The sequence below is a fragment of the Oryza glaberrima genome, chromosome 3, assembly GCF_000147395.1.
Source record: "Oryza glaberrima chromosome 3, OglaRS2, whole genome shotgun sequence".
NCBI lineage: Eukaryota > Viridiplantae > Streptophyta > Magnoliopsida > Poales > Poaceae > Oryza > Oryza glaberrima.
Window position 1 is genome coordinate 621111 of NC_068328.1, and position 19930 is coordinate 641040.

Below are 19930 nucleotides of genomic sequence, written 5' to 3' on the forward strand. Positions count from 1 at the left end.
TAAGCTTATTTGCTTTTGAAGATAAAAAAAGTCGTATAAGAAATCTTTTTTAAAAAAACTCGCATGATAGCTTAAAGATGAAATACAGAGTCCTAATTGCAGCTTATGATTTTCTAAAAAAGAAAAATCCAAACGAATTCGGACAGTGAATTTTGCCTTAGCTAAACCGTATAACAACTATAAAATTAAAATAGCATTTACCCGTTGCAACGCACGGGCATTACTATATATAATAATGTAAATCTTTCGTAACTTTTTCTCAATTTTCTCTTATTTTCTTCCCGGGCACTTTTTGTCCGCCGCGTCAGTCGTCCGGGACGAATTTTTTTCATTTTTAATTTTTTTAATATTTACAGAAATATTATGCCGATGGAAAGTTTTACAAAAATAGACCCTGCCGCCCTCCATTTGGGTGGCAAGCTGACGTGGCACATGGCGTCGTGACGGCGCCGTGTGCACATTTTGCGCTTAGCCCCTTGCCGCCCTTACAGAGAGTTGCAAGGGGCTAAATGTAATTTTTGCGCTGCCAAAAAAGCAATTGGCTAGTTCATTTTGCATCTGAGCCCCTTGCTGCCCTTGCGAATTTTGCACGAAGGCCCCTTGCTACCCAGACATAGGGCGGCAAGGGGGCCACGTGCAAAATTCACAACCCCTTAAAACGACCATCATGCGCCCGTGTGCCACGTCAGCTTACCGCCCAAATAGAGAGCGGCAGGGTCTATTTTTGTAAATCTTTTCGCCGATATAATATTTCTGTAAATATTAAAAAAATAAATTTAAAATGAAAAAAATTCGTCCGGGACGGTCTCTAGAAGGAAACGAACAGGAAGTTGTTGACCAATGTTGTTGGAGCCAGTTGGGCCATCATGGTCTAATGGGCCAATCAAGCGAACACGTACGAAGCCCAAATTGAAGGACCCACCAGAAGTGGACCTTGACCGACCGAGGGGCAAAAGAAAAGAGACGGTACCAAGGCGAATGCGTGGCCGCGTCTTGCAATCCCTAACTCCCTCGTTCCCCATCTCTGGGTGGCGGTGCTCCCCCACGCCATGGTGAAGGCGAAGGCACGGCCGACGCCGACGGCCGCCGCGAAATCTGCCGTTGCGGGAGGAGGAGAGGTGTCCACGGAGACTCCGCGCAGGAGCGCGCGACTGCAGCAAGCAGCCAAGAAGAAGCGGTCCCGCGATGCTTCGCTCCCTCCCGCTCCCGCTCCCGCTCGACATCGGCAGGCCGGGAAGGTTCTCTGCGCGCCGGAGTAAGCTTCTTGTTGCCTCGTTTCCCTCCTCCTCTGCCCCCTTACAATTTTCCGCCTCTGCTCTTGCTCTTGCAAGATCGATTCAATTTTCATCTTATGCCGAGCGGCTAGGCTAGGGTTTACTTTCCCCGACCCCACTACTTCCAAATTTATTTCATGAGTAAATTTCACAAAATTACATCTACTCTGACTAAATTATCACAAAACTACAGATTTATTAAGACCAAGTATCACAAAACTACAGTTTTAGTACTAGAGTTATCACAAAACTACTAGCACAAATTTTACAGTGCCTGCCACTACTATTATTTTAAGAGTTATAAATGTTGTTAAATATGTAGTTTGGTGATCTTCTATCTTAAATCCGTAGTTCTTTGATAAATTTGGTTCTAAATATGTAGTGTTATGATACACCGCCTTAAATTTGTAGTTTTGTGATAGTTTGGTGAAAGTAATTGTAGTTTTCTGAATTTACTCTTATTTCATTATCCACCCCACAAAACGAGGTCGGAAATTTTACACCATTACTCCACTAGATAGAATAGGCCTCACAACCTCCACTGCCCTTCAAAAAACGTTGTGAGTTTTATATGGGTAAACAGGAAATTTAAAACATACGGCCTGTCTGCATCTTCATGTACAATTTTTTGTTATTCTCTTTGGGTTTTGAACCAAACCAGCTTGTACAAAAACTTGGGGTGTTTCATCAATGGCAAAAGGGAACATGTAAACGTTATAGAGAATTTCTCATCACTGTATCACTCATACCACAGTATGTTCTACCTGACTCCCACTAGGGGTATATAATGGTGATAATGCCTTCCGGTTGCTACCTTCATTCTTCCTACTAAGATAGGGTTTACTACTTTCTAAGAAAAAGAACGATCTTCATAGGCTGAGTTTGCAAATAATGCACACCCAACTAGGATGTTGCCTATATTTCTAGCATTAGCTGCTTTCCGTTGAAATAAGATGGGCGTAGCTCAGAAATGAATGCTATTGTGCAGGATATCTGATAAAAAAACAGTGGAAGGTACTATAAACGATGCTGAAATAGAGTCCATTGTTTTAAAACTATGGAATTTCACAGAAGAAGAGAGGGTTCCGTACTATAACCGGTTGAACAAGAAAAGAGCTAACATGGCCTTGGCTTGGTACAATGAAAACAACCCGGTAAGCTTTTCTACTACTGTAAATGCCCTCCTCCTGCCCAAAACACAAACACTCTTTATGCATTCTCCACTCTTGATCCAAGTTTTTTTATCCTCTGCATCCACAGGAAGATTGCTATGAATTTACGAGTGTGCTCTTGCATGATGTATGCAATTTTTGTGATGGAGGTGTTTGCCATGTGCACATTAATTTTAAGGCAAGGAATGTGACAACAAATTCAGAGGATCTCTTCTTCGCTGAATTGGCTTTAATCAACAATGTTTTCGATCAATATAGTGGATATACGACCACTGCCTGCTGTATTATTGATGGCAACTGTCTTGGTATGCTCCTCTCTTATATATATTTATACACACAAACACATGTGTTTCTCTTCTTTCATGATTGGTTGAGCAGAAATCATAAAAGGCGCATTGTCTCTTTTACTAGTTTCCCTTGTGCGTGTATATGTGAAAAAGTAAACCTGTGCTTGCACATCTTTTATTGTTGATTTAGGCAAATTATGATGGTTCCATATTCACTCAGCACATGGTGAAGTTACACTCTTCAATGAAATGTATAATCCCATAAATGTGTTTGGAATTTTTAAGGAAACTCTTCAAATGTTATGTGCAAAGTGTTTTCCTCTGTCACATGAAAATGTTACTAGTTGATTCACTATGTTCTTAGAAAATTATTTATACTTAATGTTCAAATGTGTGTTTTGGAGGCTATGTCAATGTTCCGACAATAAGTAGAAGAGATTGGTGGGGTAGTTAGGTTAACATGAAACAATGGACAAAAGCAGGAGTAGAATAGCAGATTGGGTCCCAACATTCATGCACATAGGTGGTGTCACCGATGTACCAGTAAAGGTAGCATATGTACTTTACTGTTTTCTCTCTCAGGATGGCAATATCACTGGTAACAAGTTTTTGTGGAGTGCTCAATATGAATGGTTGTGCTTGCTTTCTATTAGTTGTCTTGTTGAATACTGGTGTATAAACATTTTGTAGTTTACCTTTGAGATGCTTATAAAGTTTGTATCGTAGGTGGTTTGAGGAATGTGCTGCTCAATGGATGTTTTTTGCGAGAGGAGCGTTATGATGAAAAAAATTGCTACGCATGTGATGAAAAGATTAAGCACCCCACAGGAAGTACCTACAAAGGAGGTCATTATGCCGAAGACTATTTAGTACAGGGAATCTTATGAATCACAGATATTTATGTTTTCATGTAATCTATTAGTACATCATTTTGATGGTTTGGGAGCTGTATGAACTAGTAAAGCATCCTACCACTATACATGCTCTGAAAATTATGCAAGGCCCCTCGTATATGCTACTTGTGGACCCAATATTGTCTTTGGCGTGATGTTGATGCCATTTTGTTGTTTTATTGTTATTTATTAAATATAAATGGATTTTTTTTTTACAAATTATACACTTGACAGCCAGATCTAGAGACTAGAGCGGATAGTTGGCATGAGCCCACGAGCTATATTGATGTAGTGTTTCATTTGCTGTTTTGCTTGAAGTAAATCTAAAATCCTTTTTCTTCCATGCTCGCGGAAAAGTGGAGGTTCAGATGAATTTATGTTAGAGCTCAGTCGCTATATGCTAGCTCCGTCCCAAAATATCAAATTTGACAATACCGTCCCTCTAAATTTGTAATGCTAGATGGTCTTCACCTAAAATACGAGCCACAGTGATCTGCCAAGTGTGTTTAGGTGCTGTAAAATATACTCAGTTTGAAACTTTGAAAAGCCGAAAGAAATAATAATAGCTAGGACGGTAATTTTGTTACAATACGTCATGTTCCATCTAATCATGCGGTGAATCACATATGAATAAGAAGTTACCCACGGTGAAAAAATTTAAAAAAAAGAAAAAAATTGAGCATGGGCGGCTCTCACATGCGATCGGAGGTTAGGGCAGAATGTACTAATGAAAACTAACCATAAGTAATAAAGCACTAATTTTTGTTATACCTTTATACACTGAGAGATAAGTTATGTAGAAAATAGTGCTATGGGCAACCTTAAGTTTTAGTCTAGATCATAAGAATAAAAAAAAAAATCATGGTTTTACAACATGCATGCACACTTTCAATCTTGAGTAAATACTAGAAATAACTGCGCGCTTCGCTGCGCCCGTCCAATATCAGAAGAGAAATAAATTTAACAGTATATTTTTTTATATAGCATGTATTTGGATCATTTGCATATTATAAATGAGCAAGGAGAAACAGTAATTGATGAAATAGAACTGTCTTGCAAATTTCACAAATCATTCAGTGCACATGATAAATTTCACCAAATGTTAAAAAGTGTCAACAAATAGTGTTGGTCCTAATATGGGAGCCAAGAGAGCAGTGGGTAGTTGACAGCTAGTGTTGTGACCACACTATAGAACTGAGAATCATACAGCAGAGCATGTTAGTGGAGAACTCTTACAAAATGTGGACATTAAGAATAAAAACTAAGGAAAAAAATATCCTCCGGATTAGTCGTTTATCTCACATATTAGGCTCCCCAACTGTTCATACTTGCATTTGTGTTCATGAGCTCGTCCATCTACAAATTGCAAAGGCTAAAGGCAGATAGTTACAAAATAAGAAATAATAGATACATTAGGTGTGGTATGAAGTATTACTGTTTATTTTACTGACATATACATATATAAAAAGGATGTGGATTATCACCTTCAGTAGAAAACATATACGACCAAATATTATCAGGCATTTGCACATTTCTAAGAATGTACCTTTACCATGCTAGACAACAATTTGGGCAAGCTGTTGCCTATATATATGTATGTGATACACTACATATATGATATATCCATCCTGTTATAGCTTATAAGGTAATGGACATGCTAAACCCAAATGTTATGGCTTGTAGCCAGCAGTCCGATAAAAGAAGAACTCATAGCAGTGTAGCACAGTAGGACTGAATGCCCTGATAACAGCAAGAGTAAACTGTTGGCAAGACATCTATAGATTCATGTCCCTCATGACCTCAATTCAGAAAATGGAAAGAAAAGCTATCTATTGAAACAATGAAATCACCTAACTAAGCTTAACTTTTTGTATATCTACAATTCTACAAATATCACCTTTTGGCAATATAATTATTACACATTGGGAACCAATACATATACGCAGCACCACGTGATATTCAAAATTAACAGTGAATTTTAAATTAGAATATAGTTGACTTCCATTTGGTAAGTAAATTATCCTATATCCAACAAAACAGGGGCGGATCCAACGTGGGTGCAGGGGGGACTCGAGTCCCCCCTACACCCACAAGACCCATGGATACCCCCGGAGCACCCCCTTCGATTTTTTTCACCATAAATGATAAACTAAAGGTTTCTAGATGGCTAGAGATTGAAGAAACTGTAATTAAGCCCCCCCCAATTTTTTTGTTCCTGGATCCGCCCCTGCAACAAAAAGAATAGTGTCCCACATTTCATAGATACATACTTCATAGGAGCATAGGATGATATATACTTGCATACATTCTAATATGTCTTAAAATATGATGGTCTGCAATGTTTTTTGTGAGATTCAGATATAATACAATCCGACTCAACACACCAGTAATAGCAGTGCCAAGGCTCCTTACATGCTGTTGAACCTCACATAGATAAAAATAGGCAAAACTGAAGGTAGAAACAATGGATTGTCACGTGTGACAGCAGTAATTGTAAATCATTAATGCTTTCTAAAAGTCTAGGCCTGTAAATTGTACCGATCAGATGAGACCTTTTTCATGAAGGCAGCTAAATTGTAGTGCTAAAAATGCTTTTTCTTTGGGAATATATTTCAAACCATCCGCAGACCTAGGTGCTACCTAGTTGGCTATCCCAAAAGCTAAATCTAAAGGTTATTCTTCAATTTTAGAAGGCGCACTGAATTATATGAACTCAAGCAGTTTGAATTATTTTTGGCATGCCAACCCTCTAGATGCCTGAGAGGAGATGATGATGCGAGCATAAACAACAGATGTACACACTACAACTGACACGAAAAAAAAATGGGAAGGTACTATGAGATCATAAGAAAGCCTGGATAGTAGATGATTTACCCATATTTTTCATAGTGTTGCTTTTACAGTGTTAATTAATGATCACAAGTCGTGCCCCAAATTCCTGGGATGGTTTGATTCCTGGGATTCCTGTACACGAAGAAACCATGTAGATCAAATATGTACTGATGTCATGCTGTGATGATACGTTAAACCAAACAATGCAACATTTGGTCTTACTTGCTAACCTCGACGAAAGAAAAGAATGAGGAGCAATTAGTGAAAATCTTGCCCTGTCAGCTGTGACTCCTTGTTCTTTATAAGCCAGATGCCTTCCATCAGGAAGTTGAATTGTTTTGGCACTTGGGAGACCTATGTAGAGTTTCTTTGGCAGTTCTACTGGGGTATCATCAACACTCCCTACACCTAATACTGCATACAAAATATTCCTGTTAATCAAGCGATAAAAAATTGATCCCTACATTAAGAAATTGTTTACTTGGATTTCGCATTTTTCACAAATCAATTGAAGTCCATAGTGCATTGACAAAATGATTGTACAATGTGTAGCATGTAAAAGAGGGTAAGGGAGCACTTCTGGGTAGAAATTCTACATGCTAGCATGCATCAAGTTCACATATAAGCAACCAAGTGCCATAAAACTAAAAAATAAGAGGGCAAAAAGAATCCACTTGGCAAGCAATCTGTTGGCACCAAAATAGTAATATCAATACAACAAAAAAAAAAGCAGCTAGCTTGATTCAATAGTAAAATAATTGACTGACCAATGGCCACAATATTAGACATTAGGTTGACCTGTCATGAATTTCAAACTGGCCGTAGGCCACTATGCATTTTACCCCATGGCCATGAAGGCATAAACACAAGCGCACTAGGCATGGATCCCACAATCCAAAAAAATCTCCTTGAAATAATTACACGCTTTAACCAATATATGTATGGAGTAACGTTCACAGTAGAAACGCCGCATAAAGAGACAGATTGATTCTAAATCCAAATAAAATTTCAGGGGAAAAAAAGAGCACCAAACAGTTAGTTAGATCCATCCCCTCTAATGACTGAACACTAATCGTGCACGCCCATATCATACATCGTGATGCACGACGGCATAAACCAAATTAACCTGCACGCTGAGGCGTAGTCAGAGCCTCACTCGCACACAAGGCAGAGAAGATCCGGGGTGGATGAGAGATCAGCGGGGGATTACCGATGAGCGTGACGAACGCGACGGCGGCGGCGACGACCCAGCACCTGACGGGGTCGCGGTCCTCGGCGAGGTACTCGTTCATGAAGCTGAGGCGCTTCCCCGTGGCCACGGCGGGGCCCCTGAGCCGCCGCGCGAGCTCGCTGTTCTCGGCGCCGGCGAGGCTCTGAGCGGCCAGATCCACCGGGGGGAGACGAAGCGCCGGATCGACGGCCTGCCAGCGGATCTGGCACTACACCAAGCAGGGTGGAGAAGATGGTGGTGGTGGCTCACGACTCTTTCGTCCGGGCGGCCGGAATCGCTTGTGGAGAGGAGGGGGTCACCGGATTCGACGCCCCTGGTCTCCTCGCTGGCAGATGAAGTGGCCTGACTGGGGAGAGAGGCGGAAGCGGTGCAGCGGAGGTGAGAGGAGGGCGAGGACGCGATGCGCGTGAGGAGAGGAGGGCGAGGCGGCGTGGGCGAGAAGAGAGCCGAGCGGCCGAGCCGCGCGAGGTCGAGGGCAGGAGACTGAGGTGGCTAGGGTTCTTGGCAAATCCAGGCCATCCGTTCCTGATCCAACGATCTCACGGTGGTGGAAAAGCAGCCACGCTGGGACACGTGGATGGCCAGATCTTCATTCGCGCGTGATCGAACGGACCTCAATAGCCTGAACCGGAACACAATTAACCAAAGATGAGGGGTATTTCTGAAAATATTGATGAGGTCGCAAGCTAATCTTCCCCTATTCCCACGGTGTTTAAGTAAAGTAATATGTGTTTGTTCAGTGGATCCCACCTTTAGGTTAAGAAGAGATTATACATTGTACTCCCCTCCGTTCATATTATAAATTTCTTAGTCATAGTTGTTAAAGTTTGACCAAATTTATAGAAAAAATATAGTAATACTTTCAATGCAAAACAAACATTGTATCAAAATATATTCAATCTCAAATTTAATGAAACTTTCAATCTCAAAAATTCAAACGATTAATAATATGAAACAGAGAAGTAATTGTCGAACAGATATAGTATCACGGGGTTTTTAACCTCCCTCGCCATACAGCTGGCCTCTAGCCCCACAAATCATTCATCTAAACATATTATGTTTTCTAAAGCTGAAAGCGTATTTCTTCTTGCCGCCTTGCTCTGTTTTACTCTGCTTCTACTCCTCTGGTTCAGTCAGTGGGTGCGCAGGTGTAACACTCTTCCCCCTCACTTCTCTCCTCTCACTTCTCCTCCTCTCTCCTCCTCCTGCTTGAGAGTCCCCAGCACCCACGCCCCTGGTTACGCTCATACCAGCATAACCACCATCAAAGCCATTGATGGGATGCAACATTTCAGCGGCACATGCAAAACAATAAATAGATTTCTTCCTCTTATTTGCCCTCATGCTTAGTCGCCGATCAGCATCTTCACCATATAGGCCACCTACAAAAATATAAAAGATGAATCCACTAGTAACCCCCCAAAAATATACATCCAGAAATTAAACCTATGCAGTGCTCCAAGCCTACCAGCATGCCCAACTTTAAATAAAAAGTCATTCGTTAGCTCTTTGTATAACATCAAAATTCACTGAAATAGAAACAAAACATGCCTTTTTAATAATAACCTCCCACAAAATGAGATCTCAAACAAGAGCAAAAGTTGAATCAGGGCAGAAACCCATCAGCTGGGGCATCTAATCTCAAATAAAAAAAAATTCCTTTGAAGGAAATGATGTGAAAAAATAGAAGCAAACTCAGGTCTGTCATGAGTAATGACAAAAATCAGACCAGAACAGTATGCTAACCCTAACGATTGAATTTGGCAATGCTTGATTCAGTTCTAGCCACAGCATGTGGACAGATACCAACATGTGAAAGAAATATAACCAAAGTATAAATGACAAGTTTTATCACAAAATATTTTCCATGCGCCTAACAATTTCAGCAGGTCATGTCAATATACTCTAGCCCAGATTCAAGGCAACCGAAGGTTGTTCGGGTTGTGGCGAAGGGTTTCTTACCAACACGTGAAAGAAACATAACCAAATTGAATGATAACTTATCACCGACCTACACTTAACAATTTCAGCACATCATGTTGAACATGATGGCTACGATTCAAAGCAATTGAAGGTTGTTTGGTTGGCAGCAAAAGGGCAAAAAAGGTGCAGCATGAAACAATAGGTAACATTATTGCACTCATTCAAACAATGTCTTCAACATGAACCATAATTTGGACAGTTCTCTGATAATTAAAGTGCAAACTATCTTCCAAATTGTGGCTAAAATATTGGATGAAACGTAGAATGTTATTCAGTAATTAGAACACGATTTTGCAGCTATCAGTACCTAATACAGTATATACATAACTACTTTGTCATTTACTTCTCATATCTTAACATTGAACAATGTCCAATGGAAGTCAGACCCAACACAAATCTGATAGCTAAACTAAACATTTGAAGTCCAGGGGCTGCAATCCAAAGAGTAATTCCATGAGCTTAGGCAATGCTGATTTCTAACATTGTCCAGAGTTTCTTTATGAAACAGGGACTAAGTAACAGTGGACAAAAAAACACATGCAATCAAATAGTCTCTGATTCTTCTACGGCCATACCAAGTTACCAACACAGGATGTATAACCGCCTCACATTTCCCCAATATCTCCCCCCTAGTCATGGCACAACCCACCATTAACGGAAAATAAGGTTTTCTCTTTTATGGAAGAAACGCTCAGACCTGTAAAACAATTTTTGGAAGAGAAAAGTATTACCTTGATAATTCTTTCTTAACAGTTTGCATGAAGATAAGCCCCACTCGGCGGGCTCATTGTCACCCACGGCGTCTGTGTGAAACTCAGCAAATACTAGAACTTTTTCAGAGCCAGTGTCAACATAGAAGTTCAGATGGGCATATTTCTTCAAGCTTGTTTCAGTTTGGTCCAGAAAGGTTTGCAGAAGAAGGCGTTCAGATAGCTTGAACTTGTTTTCCTGCAAAAATGTTTGGTATTAACAAAAACTATAGAATCACGTTGCAGGTTCAACATATCAACTTACAAATAATATATAGATAGGGTGCAATTACCTCTGTTCTCTTCTTTTCTTTGTTAAGTGATGCAAGTGCAGTTATTGCTAACTGGTGAAACTCCATGTCAAGTAGTGCAGAGCTGTATGCCTCGTGGAAAGAATTGGCAACACTATCAAAATGGGAGGTGGAATTTGTATCTTGTGCTAGCGATGGACCTGCCACTTAAAACAAATATAAAGATTTCAATGGGAAATGTCATTCCTAATGTCTCACGCATCTTGTTGCAGCATATGAACAACATCAATTGTAAATCAATTAGCCAAAGGAAATTTAAAATTAAGTTTCTCACTCACATGGATCGGTTTCCCAGTAAAACTGTAACATATGATTTCACATGGATCGGTTTCCCAGTAAAACTGTAACATATAATCTCACTGCAACTTAGTACAATATCTAGAGCTGCCTTGGACAGAACTTGTACAATATATAGAGCTGCTCTGTTCTGTCCAAGACTAACAAAATCCAATCGAGATTTCATTCATTCCACACAAGTCTTTTATCGTTGGAGTTTCGGGAATTTTGATTGAAAAAATGATTAAACCGCTCGGTTTGTAGTACTCAAACCGAGCATTTGAATTCAAAACTTGGTTTTCCAGATTCATCTGGTATTTATCGAATTTTGTCAGATTTCACAAAACCCAGTGATCCTGCCAGGTATCCTATGTACTTAATTAGAGTTAAACCTCGGTACAATATGTACTTAATTAGAATTAAACGAAATGCAAACCTGACAAAGTGGTTCTTAGGGACGGTGAGAGCTCCCAAGCAAGAACATGGCGGCTGCTGCTGCTACAAGGCTCAACACCATCTTCCTCTGAAACCTTAATCATCTGCAGGTCCACGGCAACTAGCTGCTGCTTCTGGGAGAAGTAGACCACGTGTGGTTTGCTGGGGTGGAAGAAGGCAATCTTCCAATCACACAAGTCAGTCCAGATGTCATCAAATACAGGACTGGACAAATCGAAGTCCAAAGTCCAATGGCCAGCCTCAGAATCAGCCAATGTCCATAATCTGATCCTGGACTTAGAGTTAGAGGCGTGGCTTAGCACCACCAACCGCAGCTTCCCACGGCTGAGACCCACACGGCGATTGTCACTCAGACCCATGCGACAGCTCTGCTGCACATTGGGGTTGCGGCAACAGCTTGGGAGCGGCACGAAGTGAAGCTCTGGATTGTCAGAGAAGGGATCGCAAGCAATGAGGCCCTGCAGGAGATCTACCCACCAGAGCCTCCCCTGGTGAGAGAGAGCATAGTCACTACACCAACACCACAGGAGCTTAAACTGAGGGGGTTGTTGTAGAATCTTCTGGATCCACTTGGCAGGGTCTGTGGAGAAGCAGCGCAGGATGACGTCGCTGCCACGGATCGAGAGCTCCGCGACCATGATGTAGATGTGGTCGGATCCTCCGGGAACCACGATGAGGCCAGTGGCGGCGCCTGTCTCGGTGGGGGTGGCGGGGACGGGAAAGGAAATCTTGTAGACTGCGTCCCAGAGAACGTAGGACTTGCTGTCGGCAAGAAACGGATCGGAGCTGGAAAGGAGAAGGATGCCGGAGGGGTCAGCGGCGAGGACGCTGCCTGAGGCGAGGCCGAGCGAAGGGGACACGAGGAGCTGCGAGATGCGCGGGGTTGCGACGAGCGAGAGGGAGATGCCGTCCTTAGGGAGGTCGATGGAGGTGAGCGGTAAGCGGTCCAATACAACCCACTCAGGCGGCGCGGCCGCCGGCGGCGACGCCATCGGGTTTCTTTCTGGGATGAGGACGCTAGGGTTTTTTCTGGGAAGAAAATTTGGGGGTTTTCGTACACGCAAGCGGCCTGGGAAGGGAAAAAAATTTGTTGCATACCGGCTACTCCTGTGCAGACCCGCTCCAGATGGACGACGTGGGGATCGGACGGCTATCTCCGCTCGGCTCCAATGCAGCGCGATATGGTGAGGATGGAGGAGTCTCGCTCATAGGTATCGACTCATTCGGCTCAGATCCGCTTCTCTCATCTTACCGGCGGCCGGCGCCACCTCCGCCGCAAACCCAAAGGCGTCGCCTCCCGACGTGTTCCCCTCCGCGGTCCCATCCACCTCCTGCCTGATCCCGCGCCGCCGTCTCGCTCGTTCGCCGCTGGGACGCGTTTATGCGCGCATCGGGGCCGGGGAGGACTGCCCATGGTCTGGGACCTCGGCCTCGCGTGTAACACAGCACCTCGACCGACGACCATCGATCAAATGGTGCCCGGCCTTGTCCTTCTTGTCGACCTGTATCTGTATCTGACCAACGGTGAATTGGCAGAATTGCTCATAACATTATTCAGAGTTTGTTCATAATGCTTTATTCAGAGTTGAGAGCTAGATGATTGTTCTGCATATTGCCTAGATTACTACTCTACCACCAGCTGGCTTCAGATGGTCAAAATGTCATTGATTTTCACAATGACAAAACACAAAATGTTTACTATTGCACATGTCGAAAGTCACTGATCTGTGAACTGTTCTTCACACAGGCAAAAGAGAAAGAGGAAAAAAAGCTCAAGGCAAAGGCAAAGGCAAAGGAGGCAGCTAGGCTCCAGGTTGAAACATAATTATTGATTTTCTATGTTACTGAATGTAAACCAGATAGGTACTTAGTGAGATGCTCGGTGGACATGGATTTTTTCTATTTTCATTCTGATTGGCTTTTCTGTAGGCACAAGCAGCTTCAGATGGTCCTAAAAAAAGTGAGAAGAAGCAAAGGAAGAAAGCTGTTGAGGATGAGAATCCTGAGGATTTCATTGATCCAGACACTCCTCATGGGCAGAAGAAATTTCTTGCATCTCAAATGGCCAAGCAGTATAGCCCAGCTGCTGTTGAGAAATCATGAGATGCTACATTGTCTTTCTCTATCTTATAACTCAAAGAGTAAGAAAGGCCTAATTGAATTGCAAGCGTTTGTATTTCCCCATTTTAATGCAGATGGTATGCCTGGTGGGAATCGTCAGGATATTTTGGGGCAGATCCTGTGGCTCATACTTTGAAGTTTGCACTAGATATTACGTGAGCTGATTTAGTGAGCTGCTTTTCATGGAATCAATATAGTCATTTCTACATACAACAGATTATTCCAGATGCGTTGATGTGCTGCCAAGCGGCTAAATTATTTCCTTTCAGGTTTTGCCACCTCCAAATGTCACTGGAGCACTTCATATAGGCCATGCACTTACAGTGGCTATAGAGGTAGTCATCATTATTCTTGCGGAAGCATATATCCATTGTAACGTTGTAGATGTTGGCTAGACATAAGATAATGATTATAACTGCCATGCATTTAATCAATGCAGGATGCCATTATACGCTGGCGAAGGATGTCAGGTTATAATGCTCTGTGGGTTCCAGGAGTCGACCATGCCGGCATTGCTACACAGGTCTGCATCTTGGATTTGGTTCAATGGTTCACCATCATCTGAATTTATCTTATGAAACACTCATCTGCAGATAATATAGTTTAGTTGATATATCTTCGTTGGTATTACTCTGTCATGCTTACTACCCAATCGTTCAGTCACCAATGGGCAAATGCTTCAAAAGATCCATATGAAATGCTGACCTTTTTGTAAGATTTTTTTTTTGTTTTTCAAAATAAATTGTCAACATATGTTGCTCAATTTTATTCACCCTGTCTTTTTTTTTTGCCTCTAAACCAATAATCTTTTTTACCTATTAAATTTATTCTATTTAATCTCACGTTGCTGGATTGCTTAACTCCATTTTTTTTCCTTTGCTTTGTTTTGAAACAGTAAATGCCAATTAATAATCTGTCTTGTATCAGGTTGTAGTGGAGAAGAAGCTTATGCGTGAAAAGAAATTGACGAGGCATGACATAGGGCGTGAAGAATTTGTATCTGAAGTAAGCACTATTTTTTCCTGAACAAAAGTTTATGCCTGTTAACTCCCTATATTCTTTTTATTATAAACGAACAATTTATCACCATTAGCATATGAATATACAAATGGATATAATGTTCTATGTTGTTATGAAAATTTTGGCGAGCACATTGTCATATATGATGCATTGAAAGTCTTGTGTATTTTATTTGATTAGCTTCATTCCCCATTTATCCTTTCTCTTGTTTATTCTGTTTTATCTATCATCTTCTGGACAGGTTCTCAAATGGAAAGATGAATATGGGGGTACCATATTGAATCAACTACGTAGGCTTGGGGCCTCACTTGATTGGTCCCGCGAGGTACATATCTTATTTTCTGTCGTTAGGAGATAGTATGGGCAATGTATTATTTGTATAGTTTAGTTCTGAATAGGAACTTCCTCTCTACCTTCGCAACAGTGTTTTACAATGGATAAACCAAGATCGAAAGCTGTAACTGAAGCTTTTGTGAGGTTGTACAAACAAGGCCTGATATATAGGTCAGTTTCATCGCCTTATTTTGTTTTTAGAGTTGAACATTTGTTCCTTTTATTGATTGTACAGTTATGTTTTACCTGTTTGCTTCTGTACAGTTGATTTTGGTTTTTGATTGCCATCTTAGTTTTTTTCCCCTGTTATGGATGATATGCTTCTATACACTAGAGGGATTATCGCCTCGTGAATTGGGACTGCACTCTTCGAACAGCAATTTCTGACGTAGAGGTTATTGAGACTTTTAATTGTCTGTTATGCGGATTTGGTTGCACATATAACTAAAATCGATGTCTGTTTGAAATTTCTATTTTTTTCAGGTTGATTATCTAGATATTAAAGAAGAAACCATGTTAAAGGTTCCTGGTTATAATACAACTGTACAATTCGGCGTGTTGATCTCTTTTGCATATCCACTTGAGGAAGGATTGGGTGAGATCATTGTCGCAACAACAAGAATCGAAACAATGCTTGGTGATACAGCAATTTCTGTTCACCCTGAGGATAATAGATACAAGCATCTGCATGGAGGTATGCAATTCATCCCTTCAATGGCCGAAAGCTCAAAATAATCTGCGATGCTGAGTTAGTGGATCCCACTTTTGGTACTGGGGCTGTCAAGGTAGGAGCTGATTCTGAGTACTTGACTATCTCTATTTGATTTCATCTACTTGGATCTTCTGCATACACTTCAATTATCGTTTGCTGGTCTTTTATGCAGATTACACCTGCCCATGATCCAAATGATTTTGAGGTTGGAAAGCGACGCAGCCTTGAGTTCATCAATATCTTCACAGATGATGGGAAAATAAACAACTATGGAGGTGCACAATTTGAAGGAATGCCAAGATTCACTGCTCGAGTTGCTGTTATTGAGGCACTGAAGGCAAAGGTACTTCTAGATTTGCTTAATCATCCTATCACATCGTCTTGTGATCCATAGTCTCTAAACGTTGTTTCTGGATTACTGCTGGCTTATGGATTTATGCATCATTTCAAAATTGTATCAGAGTGAAAAAGACAAAATTGTGAACATACCATGAAGGTTAGTGTAGGCGATAAGGAGGTAGTGCAATATAGCATGAAGGATTCCTACCTTTGACATTGTTCTATCCCTCCTCTCTCATTTTCTATTAATGAGCCACTTAGCATAGCATTACTTTTCTGAGAAAGATGATGTATTGGTTTCTGTCGAAATCACTGATTCTATTAAATCTCGAAGCCCGCATTTGGTTAATGCTTTTATGGTTGGTAATAATGATGTGGAATACTGCATTCATACTTTCATCAATTTATTTTCTGTTTGTGCCTTCTTTGTTTCATTTGGTTTGATATGGATTCTGTTCAAGTACTGTTGAAGCTTTATCCTTACCCCTTTTTTTGTCTGTAATATAAAGGGCTTGTACAAGGAGACAAAAAAGAACGAAATGTGTTTGGGTGTTTGTTCAAGAACTAATGACGTGGTGGAGCCTATGATAAAACCCCAATGGTTTGTTAATTGCAATACCATGGCAAAAGCAGGTATTGATGCTGTAAGGTCCAAAAGAATTGAAATTATTCCACAACAGTATGAGCAGGACTGGTATAGGTATCTCTTGAGAATTATGCCATCTATTGCAAATGGCATGATGTCAAAGTAATGAAATCAGAAGAAAATGATCCATTCATTGTTATGTCCTTGCAGATGGCTTGCAAATATACATGATTGGTGTGTTTCAAGGCAGCTTTGGTGGGGACATCGTGTGCCTGCTTGGTATGTTGTACTAGAAGATGATCAAGAGAACATTCTGGGTTCTGATAATGACCGTTGGGTTGTTGCTAGAAACGAAAGCGAAGCAAACTTGGAGGCACATCAAAAGTATCCTGGGAAGAAATTCGAGTTACATCAAGATCCTGATGTGTTGGACACATGGTTTTCATCTGGTCTTTTCCCATTAACCGTACTTGGTTGGCCAGATGATACAGCTGATGTTGAGGCTTTCTACCCTGGTTCGGTGCTAGAAACTGGACATGATATTCTCTTCTTTTGGGTAGCGCGAATGGTGATGATGGGGATGCAACTTGGTGGTGATGTGCCATTTCAGAAGGTAATGACAATTGGCACAACTATGCTTTCTATGCCATTAAAACTGCATTATACCATTTTAGTAGTGCAACCTATACATTTCGTCCATTTTTTACACTCATTAACCAATTGTGATCTTTTATAGCTGGCTGAAATTATGCTTTAATACTACAGTATAACTCTGTTCAAAATTCAAACATGAAGAAATCTATCTTCAATTTTGCTAGCTGTGGATGTTAAATTGGAGTAGTAAACGTCATTATTTTCTGTTCTACCATTTGTTTCAATAGGTCACACTAATTTCATCTGAATGGACTCTAGCTTGTTAATTTTGAACATTTTTTACACTTTTGTCTGCATCCTACTTCGACTGGGCACGATACATGGTTGATTGGGAACTATCCTAATTGATGAACACACAAATTTACCTTTTGTCTCCGTCTTTAACATCTATATTTTGAACTATTTATTAACCTAAGACATGTTTAGCAGCAAGTAGAAGTATAACTTACATTGGTAAGTTATGGATTCTTGTTGAACACATATGCTTAAACTGTGGCTCTGCTCTCTTGCTCAGGTTTATTTGCACCCTATGATCCGGGATGCTCATGGACGCAAAATGTCTAAGTCGCTTGGTAATGTCATTGATCCCGTTGATGTGATAAATGGTATTCCACTGGAAGGTCTCCTCAAACGTTTGGAAGAAGGCTATCTGGATCCAAATGAATTGAACATTGCAAGCGATGGGAAGAAGAAAGATTTTCCTGATGGCATTGCTGAATGTGGTACTGATGCCCTCCGTTTTGCACTGGTTTCTTACACTTCTCAGGTTGTAGTCACATCCGTTTGTGTTTCTGTCATGTTATGCTTGCAATTCATCTTCTAATGATATCTCTTGTCCACAGTCTGACAAGATAAACCTGGATATCAAACGAGTTGTTGGATATCGACAATGGTGCAACAAATTATGGAATGCCATTCGTTTTGCAATGGGCAAGCTTGGCAATCATTACACTCCCCCTGCAACTATTTCTGTAACTACAATGCCACCAATATGCAAATGGATATTGTCAGTGCTTAACAAGGCTATTGGCAAAACTGTCACCTCGTTAGAAGCATACAAATCTTTTGATGCTACGTCTGCTATATATTCATGGTGGCAGTACCAACTGTGTGATGTATTTATAGAAGCTATAAAGCCTTACTTCTTCAATGACTCTCAAGAGCTCGAATCAGCAAGAGCTGCCTCTAGAGATGCCTTAAGGGTTTGCTTAGATACCGGTTTGCGCTTGCTCCACCCATTCATGCCTTATGTAACTGAAGAGCTCTGGCAGCGTCTTCCTCAGCCTAAAGATTCTTGTCGGAAAGATTCCATTATGGTATCAGAATACCCATCCCTTGTTAAGGTAGTAAATTTATCTTAAAAAGAAGACATAATTTGTATTTAGAAATATAATTGAGCCAATATATAATAGCACACTTTTACCAATGAAACATAATCTTCCGTTATGACAGGAATGGGCAGATGATAAACTTGAAAATCAAATAGATATTGCCTTGGATACTGTCAACAAACTAAGATCTCTGAAGCCACCAACTGATACAAACGAGAGGTGCGTGTATAATCATCTATCTTAACTTATGTTATTCCTGTAATGTCCATGATGTCTGGTTACTTGATTGATTGATTGATTCATTTTGTTTGATAGTTAACTTTTTTCTTTTGCTGATTTTTCCATGACCAGACGGCCTGCTTTTGCGCTTTGCTGAGGCCAAGAGATTGCTGCCATTGTTCAATGTTATCAGTCTCTAGTTGTGACTCTTTCTTCTATATCATCTCTAAAGGTGCTGCTTAAATTTCTGTACAATTATGTGTGCATTCCTTTTTTTCTTTGTATTAGCAAAATTATCTGGATCAAAATTCATACTGAAACCTGGAATGGAGTGTTGACCTGATATTTCAAATTTTATTCAGATCCTGACAGAGAGTGATGAAACACCACCTGACTGTGCAACAGCTGTTGTGAACAAAGTTTATCTGTATACCTCCAACTCCAAGGAGCTCTCAATGCAGAAGTTGAGCTTGAAAAGCTAAGGAAAAAGAGAGAAGAAATTCAAAAGTAAGCGTGCTTATGTTAGCTCAAAATATCTTTAAGGACGTTTTGCCTATGTTTCACTGGTACCCTGCGCTAGCAGTAACACTTTCAATTACTCATGCACGCAGGCTGCAACATGCCCTATCACAGAAAATGGAAGCTTCCGGTTATAAAGAGAAGGCTCCACATAATGTCCAGGAGGAGGACATGAGAAAACTGACCGGTTTTTTGGAACAACTAGAGATTATCAGTGAAGCTGAAAAGAAGCTAGATGCAAAAACTGGCAAAAACTGAGTCAGAAATCCCTGTTGTGATTTTGAAGATACCTTCTCTTTGTGGAAGTTTCATCTAAAATTTTGTACTGTTGCCTAAGTCATATACTAGAATGATCAGATAGCCAGATTTGTGATTTTGCAGCTTGAAGATATATCCACAGCATTATAGTTTTGGTTGTACGACATTGCATTTGAAAATATTCTTACCTACACAGCATTATAGTGATATTGATTTTTCTTACCTACACTGCACGGCTGCACCGCTTGCTTTCACAATCTCAAGGCTCAAGTACAACATCAAAGGGTGCGTTTTTCGGTGGCATTTTTGAACCGGCTTTGAAGTTTGATGAAGATTTCTGGAACCCCACCAGTTTAGATTCAATCTCGCCTCTG

General features: G+C 40.8%; 3 protein-coding genes, 1 long non-coding RNA gene and 1 pseudogene across 4 annotated transcripts; 3 read left to right on the top strand and 2 right to left on the bottom strand.

Annotated features, from left to right (window-relative positions):
- The first annotated feature begins 965 nt into the window (after window positions 1-965).
- Window positions 966-3967, top strand: LOC127767018 (uncharacterized). The gene is made up of 4 exons (XM_052292221.1): window positions 966-1255; window positions 2263-2428; window positions 2535-2751; window positions 3460-3967. The coding sequence occupies exons 1-4, from the start codon at window positions 1050-1052 to the stop codon at window positions 3618-3620; spliced, it is 750 nt and encodes a 249-aa protein (XP_052148181.1). The 5' UTR covers window positions 966-1049; the 3' UTR covers window positions 3621-3967.
- A 710-nt stretch (window positions 3968-4677) lies between these two features.
- On the bottom strand, window positions 4678-8702 carry LOC127768573 (uncharacterized). The gene is made up of 4 exons (XM_052294181.1): window positions 8691-8702; window positions 7669-7897; window positions 6681-6872; window positions 4678-6590 (listed from the first exon to the last, which is right to left on the bottom strand). The coding sequence occupies exons 1-4, from the start codon at window positions 8700-8702 to the stop codon at window positions 6532-6534; spliced, it is 492 nt and encodes a 163-aa protein (XP_052150141.1). The 3' UTR covers window positions 4678-6531.
- LOC127767016 (uncharacterized) lies at window positions 8613-12587 on the bottom strand. The gene is made up of 4 exons (XM_052292219.1): window positions 11445-12587; window positions 10715-10878; window positions 10404-10620; window positions 8613-9071 (listed from the first exon to the last, which is right to left on the bottom strand). The coding sequence occupies exons 1-4, from the start codon at window positions 12454-12456 to the stop codon at window positions 8806-8808; spliced, it is 1659 nt and encodes a 552-aa protein (XP_052148179.1). The 5' UTR covers window positions 12457-12587; the 3' UTR covers window positions 8613-8805.
- LOC127767022 (uncharacterized) lies at window positions 12280-13462 on the top strand. Its single transcript, XR_008016329.1, has 4 exons — window positions 12280-12401; window positions 12580-12988; window positions 13212-13277; window positions 13394-13462. It is a non-coding gene; the product is annotated as an uncharacterized LOC127767022 (long non-coding RNA).
- A 119-nt stretch (window positions 13463-13581) lies between these two features.
- Window positions 13582-19782, top strand: LOC127767019 (valine--tRNA ligase, mitochondrial 1-like; annotated as a pseudogene).
- The last annotated feature ends 148 nt before the right edge of the window (window positions 19783-19930 follow it).

Excerpts from the sequence above, each read along its gene's own strand:
- LOC127767018 (XM_052292221.1), top strand. The coding sequence starts at position 1,050 with ATGGTGAAGGCGAAGGCACGGCCGACGCCGACGGCCGCCGCGAAATCT. Across the intron at positions 1,256-2,262 it reads AAGGTTCTCTGCGCGCCGGA|GATATCTGATAAAAAAACAG; the intron begins GTAAGCTTCTTG and ends GCTATTGTGCAG. Across the intron at positions 2,752-3,459 it reads TATTGATGGCAACTGTCTTG|GTGGTTTGAGGAATGTGCTG; the intron begins GTATGCTCCTCT and ends TTTGTATCGTAG.
- LOC127767016 (XM_052292219.1), bottom strand. The coding sequence starts at position 12,456 with ATGGCGTCGCCGCCGGCGGCCGCGCCGCCTGAGTGGGTTGTATTGGAC. Across the intron at positions 10,879-11,444 it reads CCTAAGAACCACTTTGTCAG|TGGCAGGTCCATCGCTAGCA; the intron begins GTTTGCATTTCG and ends ATTTGTTTTAAG. Across the intron at positions 10,621-10,714 it reads AAGAAAAGAAGAGAACAGAG|GAAAACAAGTTCAAGCTATC; the intron begins GTAATTGCACCC and ends ACATTTTTGCAG.
- LOC127768573 (XM_052294181.1), bottom strand. Across the intron at positions 6,873-7,668 it reads CGCGTTCGTCACGCTCATCG|TATTAGGTGTAGGGAGTGTT; the intron begins GTAATCCCCCGC and ends TTTTGTATGCAG. Across the intron at positions 6,591-6,680 it reads TCTTTCGTCGAGGTTAGCAA|GAATCCCAGGAATCAAACCA; the intron begins GTAAGACCAAAT and ends CTTCGTGTACAG.